Source organism: Castor canadensis, chromosome 15 (genome assembly GCF_047511655.1).
Source record: "Castor canadensis chromosome 15, mCasCan1.hap1v2, whole genome shotgun sequence".
Classification (NCBI taxonomy): Eukaryota; Metazoa; Chordata; class Mammalia; order Rodentia; family Castoridae; genus Castor; species Castor canadensis.
Window position 1 is genome coordinate 27,817,863 of NC_133400.1, and position 15,865 is coordinate 27,833,727.

At 52.3% G+C, this 15,865-nt stretch overlaps 1 protein-coding gene across 1 annotated transcript in view; it reads left to right on the plus strand.

The window, feature by feature from the left end:
- The window catches only part of Cngb1 (cyclic nucleotide gated channel subunit beta 1), a 74,096-nt gene that overhangs the window by 42,917 nt on the left and 15,314 nt on the right, over positions 1 to 15,865 (plus strand). Inside the window, exons 22-30 of the mRNA XM_074055386.1 lie at positions 618 to 826; positions 1,903 to 1,953; positions 2,593 to 2,679; positions 5,118 to 5,182; positions 5,931 to 6,053; positions 11,569 to 11,710; positions 12,309 to 12,468; positions 13,400 to 13,497; positions 13,589 to 13,672. Of these exons, the coding sequence (XP_073911487.1) occupies positions 618 to 826; positions 1,903 to 1,953; positions 2,593 to 2,679; positions 5,118 to 5,182; positions 5,931 to 6,053; positions 11,569 to 11,710; positions 12,309 to 12,468; positions 13,400 to 13,497; positions 13,589 to 13,672 (1,019 nt within the window). The remainder of the gene's footprint in view (positions 1 to 617; positions 827 to 1,902; positions 1,954 to 2,592; positions 2,680 to 5,117; positions 5,183 to 5,930; positions 6,054 to 11,568; positions 11,711 to 12,308; positions 12,469 to 13,399; positions 13,498 to 13,588; positions 13,673 to 15,865) is intronic.

Sequence of the window (15,865 nt, forward strand, 5' to 3'; positions counted from 1 at the left end):
CTTTGAGCAGGGAAGGGGGAAGCTCATAGTGTCCCCAGGGAATTCCTCTCGCTTCCTTTTAAGCCGTTCCCTAGTCCTCGGAAGCAACACCACTTTATACAGGTCACAGAGGACACCCGTCACTCTTATCTGACATGTTCAGGTGCCAGAAAGGAACTTTCTCAAGGTCACATGGGAAGTTAAGTCCTTTAGGGGGCAGGACTCCAGCCCTGGTATCCACTGGGCTTCTAAAATGACCAGATGACCTACAGCACCCCTCCATGCGTGCATCCGTCCATCACCTGTCTGTCTATCCACCTCTCCAGCCTCCTGAGCATTGTCTACCACTCCGGATTTAGTCAGGCAGGAAATGTATTGTTAGAAAAACTTCCGAGAGAGAGAAAGTGAAAGGATTTTCTAGCTAGCTGTCTTTTCTGTAATAACGCCACCATACCCCATCCTCATTGCGCTCTAATTCATCAGGTCCTAGTGACCTGCAGTGTCCAGCCACCATTCATCTACCCACCTGTCTGTCCATTCGTCTGTCCATATTTCATATCACAAAAGCCCTGCCTGATTGCACAGGCAAAGAGCCCTTCTCTGGCTGACCTTCTAGCACCTTCCTGCCCTCCCTGCAGACCTGATGTATATCCTGTGGCTGTTCTTTGTGGTGATGGCCTGGAACTGGAACTGCTGGCTGATTCCAGTGCGCTGGGCCTTCCCCTACCAGACACCTGACAACATCCACCTGTGGCTGCTTATGGACTACCTGTGCGACTTCATCTATCTCCTGGACATCGCTGTGTTCCAAATGCGCCTGCAGTTTGTCAGAGGCGGGGACATCATTGTGAGTTACAGGCAGGTGGAGGGGGTGACCAGAGCAGACCCTACAGGCATAGCTCTCAGGGGAGTGACCCCCGATGCTGTGATAGAAAAGGAAATGAAGGAACAAGAAAAACCCAGGGACCGCCTGGTTGCTTATTTTTCACACCTTTGATCAGTTCAAACTGCACACATCAAATATTGTTCAGAGGTAAACTGGTTCCTGGACCCCCTGATGGAATTCAAGGTGGAAAAGTGGTCCAGAGAATGGCCTTTGACACAGGGGCACCTTGTTCAGCTGTACCACAACAGCTGAAATGTGTCTCTGATCCTCAGTTTGCTTATCTGTAAAATGGGTGGTTCACACAGTTCTCCATGATGGGTAGCATTGCTGGGAGGACTGACTGAGATGAGGCAAGCAGGATACTCAGCTCAGGTAACTGCTGGCCATACCCGGCATCCCTGCAGAGCACAGGGATGCTCTGCTACTCGGACCACTCTGAGACCCCATGTGCTAGGCCAGCCCTACTTGCCAGGGAGGAAACCAAGGCCCTGATTGTGACTTATCAAAAGCAGGTGGACAGTCCCCAATCTCCCTGTGTAAGTCACTTTCTAAAATTCCACCCTAAGTACTGGAAGTGGGGCTCAGGCAGAGTCTAGCATATGTGAGACCCTGGGTCCCATCACCAACACCAAAAAGAAAAAACAATTCCCCACTGGCAGCACCTGCTCCGCTGTGTACAGACAGGTGAGGTTCTCCTCTAAAATGACCCCTGGCGACCTCTTTCCTGACCTAATGGGAGCCATGATCAGATGCTCAGTCAAGACAGTGAGGCCAGGGGAGAAGAGGCATGCTGACAACAAGCTCAGAGCCCTTGCCTTCCATCCAAGACCTCGGAGTCTAACAGGTGACCTTGGAGTAGGCCTGTCCCTGTCCCCGGGACTCACTGCCTCAGTGGTGCAGTTGTGTATCCAGTCTCACCCTGGAAGCTGGGTTGTTACCCTGATGGGAAGAGGCTTCTTCAGGGAATTCCATGGTGGCTTCCCGGGTCAGGACTTGAACTCTGACACCATTTCACTGTCATTATCATTTTCTTCCAGACTGACACAAAGGAGATGCGAAATAACTACCTGAAGTCTCGCCGATTCAGGGTGCGTGCTGTGCCCAAGTGGTCCTCCGTGGAGTTTCAGGGGGCCTGGGTGCTTTGGGGGCCCTTGTGACGTGGTTCCAGCCCATCTCCCCTGGGATTGCTCTCTGGGCTACAAGCCCCTGGAGACAGCATGGACTTTGGGGCTCTCAAAGGCCACCTTCTTTCAGCTGGGCACTGGTGGCTCACACCTGTAATCCTAGCTACTCAGGAGGATTGCGGTTCAAAGCCAGCCCCAGGCAAATAGTCCACAAGCTCCTATCTCAAAAATATCCAACACAAAAAAGGGCTGGTGGATTGGCTCAAGGTGTAGGCCCTGAGTTCAAACCCCAGTACTGGAAATAAATAAATAAATATTTTAAAAGGCCACCTTCCTGTGTGCCTGTGCCACTTCAGTTCCTGCTAGGCAGCACAGTGGCCATTACAGTGGTTCTGGACCTGCCCTTTGGATGGGCAGCAGTGACTTTGAAGTCACATGGGGCATGATGGCAGGATGCCCCTGCCCTCTAGTCTGAGGCCCCCTGGGGTACTCTGACCTTCCTTTCCATGGAAGGTGGTGCCCTGCTCCTCCCTCTCCACCCCTTCAGCCTTGGGGAGTGTGTCCCTGTGACTGACACACTGTGGGGGGCTCCTGTGATTGCAGATGGACCTGCTCTGCCTTCTGCCCTTGGATTTTCTCTACTTGAAATTCGGAGTGAACCCCCTCTTTCGCCTGCCCCGCTGTTTGAAGGTAAGGCTGGCAGGTCTGGCCCCCAGGTCTTCAGCTCACTGGGGAAGGGGAGGTGTCCACAAGGCTCCCCTTCCCCAGTGAGCAGGGAGGGCTGCTCAGGGAAGGTGCACGTGCTCCAAGTATGTCTTGGTGGGAAGTTTCTGCACTTTCTGTGGCACACCTGTCAGATCCTGGTCCAAGGTTTAACTCATGCTGGTTCCTCAGCCTCCTGACGAGACACAAGAGGAGATGGGGGGTGGGGGCACAAAGAGGACACCCAAGGTCACGCAGATGGCGGAATGGTCGAGTTTGAATGCAGACAGGCTGTCTCCACTCTCAGCTCTTTCAGATAGGGTTTCTGCTTTGTGATGGTCTCTATCAAAAAGATGGGGAAATTGGCACTTGGAGAAGCAAGGTGACTTGTCCAAGGTCACAGGAGCAAGGAAGTATCAGGGATGGACTTGAACACACAGCTGCCATCCATTTCCTCATAGGTTGGTCACAGTGTCACTTCTAGTTGTTCATCTGTCACTCACTGGGCAGAGTCAGGGTTCCAGTGAGGCTCTTGCTAACACAGAGTAGACTGGAGGCCTGGCAGAGAACCTCGAATGTGATCAGGATGAATCGCCAGTCAGAGCACTTGGGATCACCCAAGTGGATTTTTGCTAGCCACCAGTTAAATTCATTCTTTTCTTTCCATCATGCCTTGTGCCCTTCCTCAAGAGAGTAGATGGGGGGATTTACAACAAAGGTAAATGCGATAGTGTTAGTGACCTGGAGAAACAGCCTGGAGACATGGAGAGGAATGCAGGGGCCCTGGTGAAAAGAAAGCAGCCCCGGATGGAATCGAGCACAGATGCTGCTTCTGAGCATCCTGGCTGCTCAGAGGAAACAGGAAACTATAAATGACACCATTCTTACCTGACTCATGCCAGCCTCCTGGGGCTGCAAAGGTTGCATTAGAGCCAAACATCATTGTGAAGGCTTGTGGATCCACCAGCCAGGATTTGCCCCAAATGTGAGACCGAGGCCAGGATTTGCCCCAAATGTGAGACCGAGGCCCATTCCCTGTTGAGTACATAATCCGTGGACTTGGCACAACTCAGAAGGTGCAACTCTTTGAAGCTAAGGTGAGGGGTTCAAGGCCATGGTCCTTCTGTATCCAATTTAAACTCTAGATGGAAATGAACAGGAGCACCTGGACGACAGCTACCGAACCCCTTACGAACTCTTCATAAGCACTAAATGTGGAGGTGGTCTAGAGCGGGGTCAGCGTATCAGAGAGAGCTGGCAGCTTTGAATCTTATCTGGGTTCAGAGGGGACTGCCTCCCATCCTGCGCTTTGAGTGCCGAGTTCCTCCGTCAAAGGGGAATGGTATGTTTGGGGATGTAGCTCAGTGGCAGAGCGTTTGCCTAGCATGAGTGAGGCCCCGAGTTCCATCCCCAGCACCAAAAAAAGGGTATGGGGAGTGACAACACATACTTCCTAAGTAAATAGGGAGTAAGTAACTATAAGGTGCCAATCACATGATAGGAGCTCAGTAAGTAAGAGTAGTTACAGCCGGCACCAGTGGCTCACACCTGTAATCCTAGCTATTTGGGAGGCTGAGATTGGGAGGACTGTGGCTCAAGGCCCCCTCAGGCAGGAGTTAGTGAGATTCTATCTCAAGCAATAGCTGGGTGTGGTTGCATGCACCTGTCATCCCAAGCCACATGAGAGGCTGAGATGGGGAGGATTAAGATTCTAGGCCAGCCCAGGGGAAAAATGTTTGCAAGATCCCATCTCAATGGTGTGTGCCTGTAATAGGATCACAGTCCAGGCCAACCTGGGCAAAAAGTGAGATCCTGTCTTCAAAACAGCCAGAGCAAAATGGGCTGGAGGCATGGCTCAAGTGGTAGAGTGCCTGCCTCGCAAGCTAAGAGGCCCTGAGTTCAAACCCCAGTACCATTAAAAAAAAAAAAAAGAGTTTTACTCATAAATAAGCCTTTGGAGGATGTGAGGGAGGGAGGGAGGTTAGAGATGCTGTTTCTATAGAAAATTGTCCTCCTTGTCAGTAGACATTCAAAACAGTGTCCTTAACCTGGGACCCAGGTTCCCTTAAAACTTCGCAATGGTATTGGCAAGGTCTTAGTCCCCAAATGGAGCTGTGAAGACATGGTCCTGTGTAATTTCTGAGGGAAGCTGGGTCAAGGCTGCTGTCAGATTTCTCAGTGGAGTTTCTGGCCCCACCTGTCCAAAGTCACACTCAGGCAGGAGCGGTCTGAGTTTGAATGTGGGCAGGGTGTCTCCACTCTCTGTTCTTTCAGAGCTAAGGACCTCTGGTGTTAAAGGCTCACTGTGTAGCTCCTGTCCCCAGGGAGGAAGGGCCTCAGTCCTGGCACACTGGGGACAGGTGAGGAGGCCAGGCAGCATGCCACCTGCAGACAGGGCTGACCCTGATGTCTTCCTCTTCCTTCAGTACATGGCCTTCTTCGAGTTTAACAACCGCCTGGAAGCCATTCTCAGCAAAGCCTACGTTTACAGGTGAGCCACCCATGCATGCATGTGCATGTACACACACACACGCGCACACACACACACAAACACGCACACACACACATGCACACATGCACGCATGCATGCATTCTCTACTCCCCCCCTCCAGTTGCTTCCCTTCCCTGCTCCCCCACCTCCATGTCCCACCAGAAGCTAGGCCTCTTCATGGCTGAGATGTTTATTTCCCAAAGAACCAGGAATGTCCTCCTTCCTCCCACATTGTGACAAGGGCACATGCAGCACTTGGTATTAGTGCAGAGAATTGAAGCCCCAGCCTAGCTCTGACAGAGGGGACCCTTTGTAAGGATACCCATGGTGGGGCACAAGACCAGCCAGGCCAGGCTCAGCAGCGAGTAAGGCTCCTTGCACATCTTGTATGGGGCACATGGCCTATGCGTCATTTCTCTGCATGTACCTGTCCCCCTCTGGCCCCTCGGTCCCCCAGCACATGTGCAAAAAGAGAGCTCAGCTACCTCCCAAGCCAATGCCAGCCCTCAAATGCCACCATTCCTAACTGGCACAACCTCAAAAGAGTGGCCAGACCAACTACTGCCAAGCCCCAATGTCTGGGTGTCACCTCTTCAGGAAGTCTGGGGGGGGCCATGGTCTCCACTGGGGACTTCTGAAAGGGCTTCAGGGAAGCTGAGAACTGACTTGTTCCTGCAGTCCCGTCCCCGGGGGCAAGATGCCACCAGCACATCTCACGGCTGTGTTTGCCCTCTGCCTTCCTCTGCAGGGTCGTCAGGACTACCACCTACTTGCTGTACAGCTTGCACTTGAACTCCTGTCTTTATTACTGGGCATCGGCCTACGAGGGCATTGGCTCCACTCACTGGGTCTATGATGGTGTGGGAAACAGGTGAGCCAGCTTCCTCCTGGGCTCACCTGGCTGACGGGCTCCTTCTTCATAATTCACAGCATGAACTCCTGGAAAGAGGAGCATGCCACTGTGTTCCCAAGGCAACTTTGCTCCTAAGGAGCCACTGACCTGGGACTGGAGATGTGGCTCAAGCCGTAGAGCATCTGCTTTGCAAGCTTGAAGCCCTGAGTTCCAATCCCAGTCCCACCAAAAAAAGAAAAAAGGAATGCCTTGATTTCATGATTTTACAAAGTTTAATGATGAGCTGGGTGGGAAGGTACGTGCCTGTAAGCCCAACACTCAGGAAGCAGAGGCAGGAGGGTTGCAAGATCGAGATCAGCCTGGGCTACATAGCAAGACCCTCTCTAAAAAAATCATTTTAATGATGAGGAAAATCCACACAATATCTTACATGTTGTTGGGGACCTATTTTTTTTAGATTTTAACATTTCTAAATTCGGGATGTATCTTACAACCCAGGAGTGCACTTACCGTAGTATTTCTTTTAGTACCAAAGGCTGAGTTAATTCCATGATGTAACGTGCAATTAACATCTTTGGATCAAAGAAATGTCAGAGGATAGTATGTTCCTGGTCTTTTACAATCGGAAAAAAATACATATGACATCATAACGTGACAAAGGACAAAAAAGAAACCTTTGCCTAAGGCACTGTTGTAATCCACATGTGCAACTTAAAACTACTAAAGCCATGTCGCTTAAACACTGGAAGAAACAGATGAGAGCGATCTCAATAACCTATCTTAGTTAACCCAAAATTTCACAGTGATCATTTGTGCAGTGTGACCACCATATCAAGCACGGTAATACTGGCTGACGTGCCTTTGTTTCCTCGTAAGAAATTCTTACAAGAGGATGGATGGTAGGACCAAGGGTACAAACATTTAAAAACATTTTAATTTTTTTTTTTGGTGGCACTGGGATTTGAACTCAGGGCCTCACACTTGCTAGGCCACTCCACCAGCCCCTAATTGTGTTGGGTATTTTGGAGCTAGGTTCTTACAAACTGTTTGCCCAGGTTGGCCTTGAAATTTGATCCTCCTGATCTCTGCCTCCTGAGTAGCTAGGATTACAGATGTGAGACATTGGTGCCTGGCCATTTTAAATTTTTAATTATTTGAATTAATAGACTTTTTTGTTCACAGCAGTTTTAGTTTTATAGAAAGGTTTACACTGGTGAGTAGAGAGATTCTGGACAAAAACTGTCTCTTTTTCTCATTTTTCTTTCTCTCTTTGGTGTTGGGGATGGAGCCTGGCCTGGCACAGGCTAAGCACTGAGTCACACCCCCAACCCCTGCTGCCTTATGCTGAAGGCTGGATGTCACTGAAAGCTCTACCCCGCCACTCTCCCTCTCCGGGCCTTTCAAAGCCTGTAAGCAGGAGTTTGACCGTGAAGGGAGGGAGATTTCAGGTTGCTTTGCTGGAATGGGAACATAGGCAGGAAGCAGGTAACCAGTGAGCTGGAAGTGGTGCTGGTGTGTCACACAGAGCAGCAAATCCCACACGAGAAAGGGTTTGCTGGATCTGGGGGAGGGAGGGCAATATGGGAAGGAAAAACCAGGCACATGGGGTCAAGACCAGGCTGAGCCTGGAGAGTCAGAGCACATGTAGGCTTTTGGGACAAGAAATCCCAAGTGTGACTCATGGAGCTGCCACCTGTTGACAGCCTCACTTTTCTAGGCTTCCGTTTCCTCACCTTCAAACTAGGGCTGAACATAGGACTCACCTTCTGAAGAGGTATCTCTGAGGAGCCTATGTATCTGAGTTGCTTCCCCAATGTCTGGTATAGTGGACACTTGGTGGGCTGTGGTGATGAAGAAGAGGAAACATCAAAGTTGGGTCAGTCACTTGTATTAGTCAGCTTTCTGTTGCTGTAGCAGAATACCTGAGATAATCAGCTTATAAAGACAGAAGTTTTATTTTGGCTCACAGTTTCAGTTGGCCTGGGGGAAGGAAACACATCATTGCCTGGAGTGTATGGTAGACCAGTGTTGCTCAACTCATGGCCAGAAAGTAAAGGACAGGAAGAAGAGGAGCTGGGCTCCTCCTGTTCCCTTCAAGGACATGCCCCAGTGACTGGAAGACCTCCTACTAAGCCCCACCTCTTGAAGATTCCACCACCTCCTAATAGCACCAAGCTGGGAACTAATTTGTGAGCACATAAGCCTTTGGGAGATGTTCCAGAGCCAAACCACAGCGTGACCATAAGTGGCTGTGCCGACCCTGGGCTGTGCCCACGAGTCATACGAAATGTGACAGTCAGCTGTAGACACTGCCTCCAAGCTCCTGCTCCTAGTGCTGAAGCCGACCAGTCCCTGTATCCGAAGCATCTTCTTTGCAGGGTGGTCATTTATTTAAAATGTCCCTTTCACAGTACTGATGCTCAACCTTGGCCACTACGGCCATGGCTGTCACCTTCTGCAATGGGCCTGCAGCCTGAGGGACAGCTACACCTTTAGAGATGTTCCAGGGTCCAGGGCATCCCAGATAGGCGTAAGGGAAATTCCTGATGTCCACTGTGGTGTGGAGTGTGTCAGGGATGGAGCCAGGGCCCAACATTCCCCCACATCACCAGTGTCCTGCTTTCTGCTTTCCTCGGCCTCCCCACCCACAGCCCTGATTCCATGCCCGGGTCTGGACCTTCCATTCATTCATTCATCCACCAGGTACAGAAGGAGGTTTCAAAAGTCCCTTCTCTGTGGATGGAAGGGCACCGTCCCAGTCATCACGGGACCCACCCTGGGACCTTGACGAGGCCCTGATACCCTCTGAGACTCAGTTTTCTCATCTTCAAAGTGGGAGTGCTATCACATTCAGGATTGTTTTTGTGGGGTGCGGAGGGAATGAGGCAGGGTCTCACTATGTAGTCCAGCTGGCCTGGAGCTCTCCATCCTCCTGCCTTGGCCTCCCGAGTGCTGGGATTATGTGTCACATTCAGGATTCCAGTGAGGAGCGATGAGGCACTGTGTGTAAGATGTCCACCCCTGTGCCTGGATGTGGGCTCAGTGCCCGCTTCCTACTTGTGGCTATTGTTATGGGGAAGACAGTGTGCCAGGAAAGGGTTCAGAACTTCAGGTCCAGAGATCCAAGTCCCTCTGGAAATTGGTGCTAAACTTTGAGAATTTAGTTTTTCTAAGGCTTTTTTTCTTTGTACTGGAGTTAGGCTCAGGGCCTCACACTTGCCAGGCAAGCATTCTACCTCTCGAGCCACATCCCCTGTCCTCTAAGGTTTTTAAAGGAAGCTTCCTGGCTTCCCCTCAGGTCTCAAAGACGTTTGTGCCCAGGAAATCTAAGAACCTACTTCCCGGGTGGGGCTGGGGCTGGGGCTGGGGCTGGCAGCCCTGAGGATGGAAGGCAAGCAGGAAGGGGAGGGAGGATTGGGCTGCACTCTGGGGCCTCCTGAGGGGACCCTCCACAGTGGGAAGGGCACACTTCCCGGGGAGCAGTGTTCTTTCCCAGGTGGAATCCTACAGGGATTTTCCACAGTGGGAGAAAACTCCTCAAAAGGCCCATTGGGTGTTGGGTTTGAGGACTCACGTCCCCACAAATGCTGGTCCCCCACCCTAGTCCAGGCTGTCCTGCTCTGGCTTTGCCCAGCCTGGGCATGGGGGGGAGGGGTCCACAGATCCAAGATGTGCCATGCCAATGGAGGATTCCTTGAGATAGAAGTCCTAAAGGACAACCAGCTACATGACAGCCAGTTTCCCCGCAGTGATGGGAAGGGTGGAGGCTGCTCAGGCCCACTAAAGGCTGTTGCGTGCGCCCTCTGCTGGCCAGAGCCAATATAACAAGGACCCCATAGATGTCCCAAGACTGACTTCCAGGCTGCAGGTGACCGTAAGGTACATCCAGTCAAGGGTAGGGGCTGCACCCCGGTCCCCTTCAACCTCTGCTTCCCCTCAGTGCACATTGCCTGTGCCTGTTACAGACACAGGCAGGGCTGTCTGTTCCCCACTACAGACACACAGCAGGTGTCTCAGAGTGAGGGTCTTCACAGCTGACATCCTGTGAGCCCAGCTAGCGCTGGGGACTTCTAGCAGCTCATTTTGTCCTTATGGTCACCTGTGGAGGATGTTCCACTGCTGTCTCATTTTATGGAGGAGGAGATTGAGACTTGAAGAAATTTAGAAACTTGTCCATGTTGTGCAGCTAGACAGGACCTGTGCCCAGGAGGTCTGGCCAGGACACTCGCTCTGGCCATGAGGTTGCATAAACAGCTGGCGGACAGAGCCTGAGAAGGCCAGGAAAGCTGGCCTCCCTCTTTGTGGACTCCTGGTTGGGGGCGCCCAGCCTGACAGTGTGGACAAGCACGTGAGGGGGTTTGTGATCATTAAACAAGCTCTTAACACACAGTAGGACCACCATCACCCACCCCTGTCCTGTGGGTTTTGAGCCTGTGTCAGGGTTACCTGATGACCATGACAGCTCAGAGAAACAGTGCCCAGGCTCTCTCTCGTCCCAGCTCTGGAACTTACCAACTGGTGACAATGGGTGCTCCCTTTCCCTTTAGGGGCCTCAGTTTCATGATCTGGAAAATGGGCAGAGAAGGGGAGGGTCAGGAACAATGGGTTGTCAAGATACAGTTGTCCATCGGTGTCCATGGGGATTGGCTCCAGGACCCCTGAGGATGCCGAAATCTGTGGGTGCTGGTTATGTGAAATGGGGTAGCACTTGTATACACACACACACACACACACACACACACACACACACACACGTCAGCCGACAGGATCTTTCAACTTTTTTGCTCTTGCTTTCCGTGAACCAACACGATGCAGACAGCAAAGGAAGAGACTGTGGAAAGTGAAGGAATGTTGAAAGGGTGAGGGTCAGGGCCGTCTACCTCCGCCGAACCCTCCTGGGTCTCCTGGGTCTTAGCGTGTCAGTCAGACCTTTCACCATCATGACAATACCTGAGAGAGCAACTTAAGGGTGGGAAGTTTATTTGGCTCCCGTTTCAGGGGCTCCAGTCCATGATTGGCTGGCTCTGTTGCTTGGGCCTGTGGTGAGGCAGAGCATCATGGCAGAGGGGCAGTCAGGAAGGAGTAGGGGACAAGATACATCCTTCAAAGACACACCCTGGTCATCTGCCTCCTCCAGCCAGGCTCCACCCCCTCCCCTCAAGTTATGAGTCCATCAATGGATTAATCCACTGATGAGGTCAGAACCCTCGTGATCCAATCACTTTCCAAAGCCCCACTCTGAACAGTGCCCTCATCAGAGACCAAACCTTTCTGGAGGGACATGTCATGTCCAAGCCTTGTGAATGGTGGTGACAACATGTCCCTACAGGGTTGGGGCAGAGCCATGCCAAACCAGATAGCATTTCCAAACCTGCTCTACAAACTGCAATGCACTCTGCCCAAGTAGGGGGCTAGGCGCTGTAAAGGGGTCCCTCTTGCACCACGTGTGTCTATCAGAGGTATCTGACTCCAGCCCCCAAGTACAGGAGGGTGGGTCCTGTGGTGACCAAGGCCCATTTCCCCCTCTCTCCAGTTACATTCGCTGTTACTACTGGGCTGTAAAGACCCTCATCACCATCGGCGGGCTGCCAGACCCCCAGACGCTCTTTGAAATTGTCTTCCAGCTGCTGAACTATTTCACGGGTGTCTTCGCTTTCTCTGTGATGATTGGACAGGTAGCTGGGGCCCTGCCCTAGCCATCCACCCTGCCCACCTGAAGGGCCCATCCCACCACTGCCAGAAACACCCCTCTGTGCCCATGGGCTCTGCACCGTGGGGAGCCTGGAGTGGTGGGGGAGGGGAGGGGTGGTCTAGGTCCCATCCTCTCTGTGTGTCCTGTCCGCTGGAAATGCCAGTGCCTCTGGGTGGCTGGGCTGCATGGCTTTCCCACTGGCTGAGGACTTGGGTGGTGCTCGTTAGAGTTTCTGATGTGCTGGGGGAGTGAGGTGACAAACAGGGTTCTCAAAGCAACCTTTGGAGGTTCCCGTTCCTCCTGAGGACCAGGGCTCTGGGTCCCTATTTCCTCCAGCAAGGGTGGGCAGAGTGGCCACGGCCCCAGAATCAGCCCAGTCCCTGGAAGCGTCCCCCACATGCATGGTCCCAGGGACCCAGGGCCACGGGAGGCCTGGCAGCCTGGTTTCTCCTTTCCACGTCCAGGCTGGAGGCAGGACTTGCTTCCACCGGTGAAAGCTCTTGTGTGGGTGTGAGGACTTGTTTCTCCCTCTCTGTTGAAGTGACCCAGGGTTTCCCTGTCTCCCCAACCTCTTGCCCCAGATGAGAGATGTGGTGGGGGCCGCCACTGCAGGACAGACCTACTACCGCAGCTGCATGGACAGCACGGTGAAGTATATGAACTTCTACAAGATCCCCAAGTCCGTGCAGAACCGCGTCAAGACCTGGTATGAGTATACCTGGCACTCGCAAGGCATGCTGGGTAAGACTGCACCCGCCTCCCCCAGAAAACTCTTGTCCCCCCATACCCGGTCTTCTGGGCTCTTCCCTCATCCTCTGGATCTCCGAGGACCAAGTACTGAGTTCTCCTTGGCTGAGGCCCCAACTTTGATGTGACAGGGGCCTGTGAGGTGCCCTAGGCTGGCTGCCCTGAGACAACTGAAGACTCAAGGACCATGTCTTCCTTTCTCCCACCTTACCTGCCTTGAGATGCAGCCCCATCCAAGATGGAAGTACAGTTTAAGTCAGGCAGGCAGAGCTGGGTATAGTGATGCACGCCTTTGATCCTAGCACACGAGAGGAAAGATGGCAAGTTCAAGGCCAGCCTGGGCTACGTAGAGAGACCCTTGTCTTGAAAAAAAAATTAAAGAAGGAGGAAGCCCCCCTTCCTCCCTCCCTCCATCTTCTCTCTCCTCCATCCTCTCTTTCTCTCATGAGCACTTCAGAGCAAGGGTGGTGGCCACAGTGCCCTGCTCTCCTGGGAATGCTCTGGGCTACAAAACCTGGGTGGACCCTGCTTCCCTTCCTCTCCCTGGCTACATGGCCCTGGGCAAGCCATTGCTCTTCCGGGAGGCAGGGTGGGATCCTAGCAGATTGCAGCCCTTCTTGGGCTGCTGGAAGGACTAACATGATCTTTGGAAAACACTGTGTAAACCCTGGCCCACAGAAAGTGCTCAATAGGCCAGTTCTTGCTGGTGACTTCCAGTGTGAGGGGAAAACAGCCCATAAACAATTGCAATGGGGGTGACAAGTACTTCAGAACAGGAACTGCTAGCTCACAAGATGGAGGTATTGGGGGCAGGCTTCCTGGAGAAAGGCACATCAGTGCTGGGTTTTGAAGAACGAATAGGAGTTAGTCAGGGAAGCACACAGCCCTGGCCTCACCTCTGAGCCCTGCCTGGTGTCCTTGACAGACGAGTCAGAGCTGATGGTGCAGCTTCCAGACAAGATGCGGCTGGACCTGGCCATCGATGTAAACTACGACATTGTCAGCAAAGTGGCACTCTTTCAGGTACCTTGCGGGCACCATCACCCTTGGTGTCAGAGGCCCCAGGTCTGACACTTCTGTAACGGGGCTGTCCCCTCCTCCCTTGGTTGGGCAGGGCTGTGACCGGCAGATGATCTTCGACATGCTGAAGAGGCTCCGCTCAGTTGTCTACCTGCCTAACGACTACGTGTGCAAGAAGGTAAACGGTGGTGCTGCACGAGGAGTCGGGCTGGGGGCTGGAGGCCTGGGGGCGGAGGGGGGGCAGCTGCGGGGTGACAGATGTGTCCCAGGCTCTGCCAAGGGCTTCCACAGCTCCCCCCACCAGGGAGGGGGGCCCAGATGAGGGATGAGGAGCCTGCCCTTCAGAAAAGGATGGGGAACCTTGACTATGAACATGAAATGACTCCCAAGGGCTCAGCCTTCCCATCACAAAAAACACGCACAACCCAGTCAAAGGCTGCAGCTGGTGGCCTGAGGGAGGGTTCAGCCCAAGGTGTTTTGTGGAGGGGTTTTTTTGGTAATCTTTTTTTAAAAGTTGAATTAGTCCCTAACCTTTAAAATTGGAAGATTTAGACCTGGCGTAGTGGTACAAGCCTATAACCCCAAAACGTGGGAGACTGAGTCAGGAGGACCTTGAGTTCAAGGCCAGCCTTGGCTACATAGCAAAACCTTGTCTCAAAAAAAAGAGAGGGGACCGTGAGCACAGCTCAAGTGTAGCGCACTTGCCTACCAAGTGCAAGATCCTAAGTTCAAAACCCCAGTAAGACCAAAAAAAAAAAAAAAAAAAGGAAACGGGTGAAAACATTGTCTAAGCAGGCACTATAAGATGCAGGATCCCCCAGTCTCAGGAAGGCCCCAGTCTCTCTGTGTAGCAGTGAAAAGCAGAGAGCTGGGGAAGAGAAAGAAAAAGATGCTTCAAAGCTGGGCGCTGGTGGCTCACCCCTGTAATCCTACCTATGCAGGAGGCAGAGATCAGGAGGATCGTGGTTCGAAGCCAGCGAGACCCTCTTTCGAAAAACCCTTCACAAAAATAGGGCTGGGGAGTGGCTCAAGGTGAAGACCCTGAGTTCAAGCCCCAATACCACCAAAAAAAAAAAGAGACTGAAATGGCTGAGATTTTTTTGTTGCTTTTAGTTTGTTTTCTTTTTTTGAGTCAGGGTCTTTCTATGTAGCCCAGCTGGCCTCTAACTCTCCATCGTCCTGCCTCTGCCTCTAGAGTGCTGGGATTATAGACACGTATCACCATGCCCAGCCTGATGGCTGAGAACTTGCAGCTGCAGCCTTAGAGACAAGGAGGGGTTTGGGAATAGGAAAGTGATGTGTCTGACATTGGAGCCATTTTCTAGCTATGCAGCCTTGGGCAGGTGGCTTGCCCTCTCTGAGTCCTGTCCTCATGGATGAAGTGGGGATTTTGTAGTGCCTTCCTCTTAGGTGTCTGTGAGGACTAAATAAGATGTACTCACAGTTTGGCACGGTGTCTGGCACACAGTAGGCACAATTGCTGTTGCTATTATCTGTGTGGTCATATAGAGTTTGCTTTAGGTGAGAGGAGGTGAATGAGGTATTGGGGAGCCTATAACTGTGATTCGAAGTGAGCTTTAGGGGCACATGTGCAAGCAGCGCCCTCTGCTGCCTGGTTCTGCTGTGACACAAACCCCGAGACTTGCCAGAGCTGGTTGGTGGGTAAAGGGAAGTCCATGGCCCTCACACCTTGCCCTTGTGTCAGACAGACCGAAGAAACAGGGAAAACAGCTCTCCTCCTCTCTGGGAAGAGGGTCTTGTGTGTGATATGCACAGGAAATGTCTGTTGAGTAGATCAGAAGCACAAGGGGAGGCCAGGTGCGGTGACGCACGCCTGTGATCCCAGCACCTGGGAGACTAAGACAAGAGGATGACGAGTTCCAGGCCAGCCTGGGCCACAGTGTCCCTTTAACCACACCAAGAGTGAGCTGGCGGGCACCAGGCCTGTGTTTCCAAGTGTAGCCAAAGCAAGCTGTGCATCCATCCGTCTGTCCATTCCTTCATCTGTCCACCTTGGGATCAAGTCCACTGTGTTAGTTCATTAAGGCCACGGAACTCAAATGGAATGGCTGCTCCTGGGCTTACAGATAGCTGTTCTCTCTCTGGTTTCTTCCCATCGTCTTCCCTCTAAGCCTGTGTTTGTGTCCAGATTACCCTCTTGTAAGGACACCAATCAGATGTGGTTAGGGCTGCCCTACTCTGGTAGGGCCTCGTCTTAATTTAATTACATTTGTGACAACCCTGTTACCAAGTAAGTAAGGTCACATCCAGATTTCAACAGACGCATGGGGTGTGGGGGCCATGAACTCTGGAACCAGACTGTTAGGGTCCAATTCTGTCTCTGCCTCATCCTCACACTATGACCTTGGGC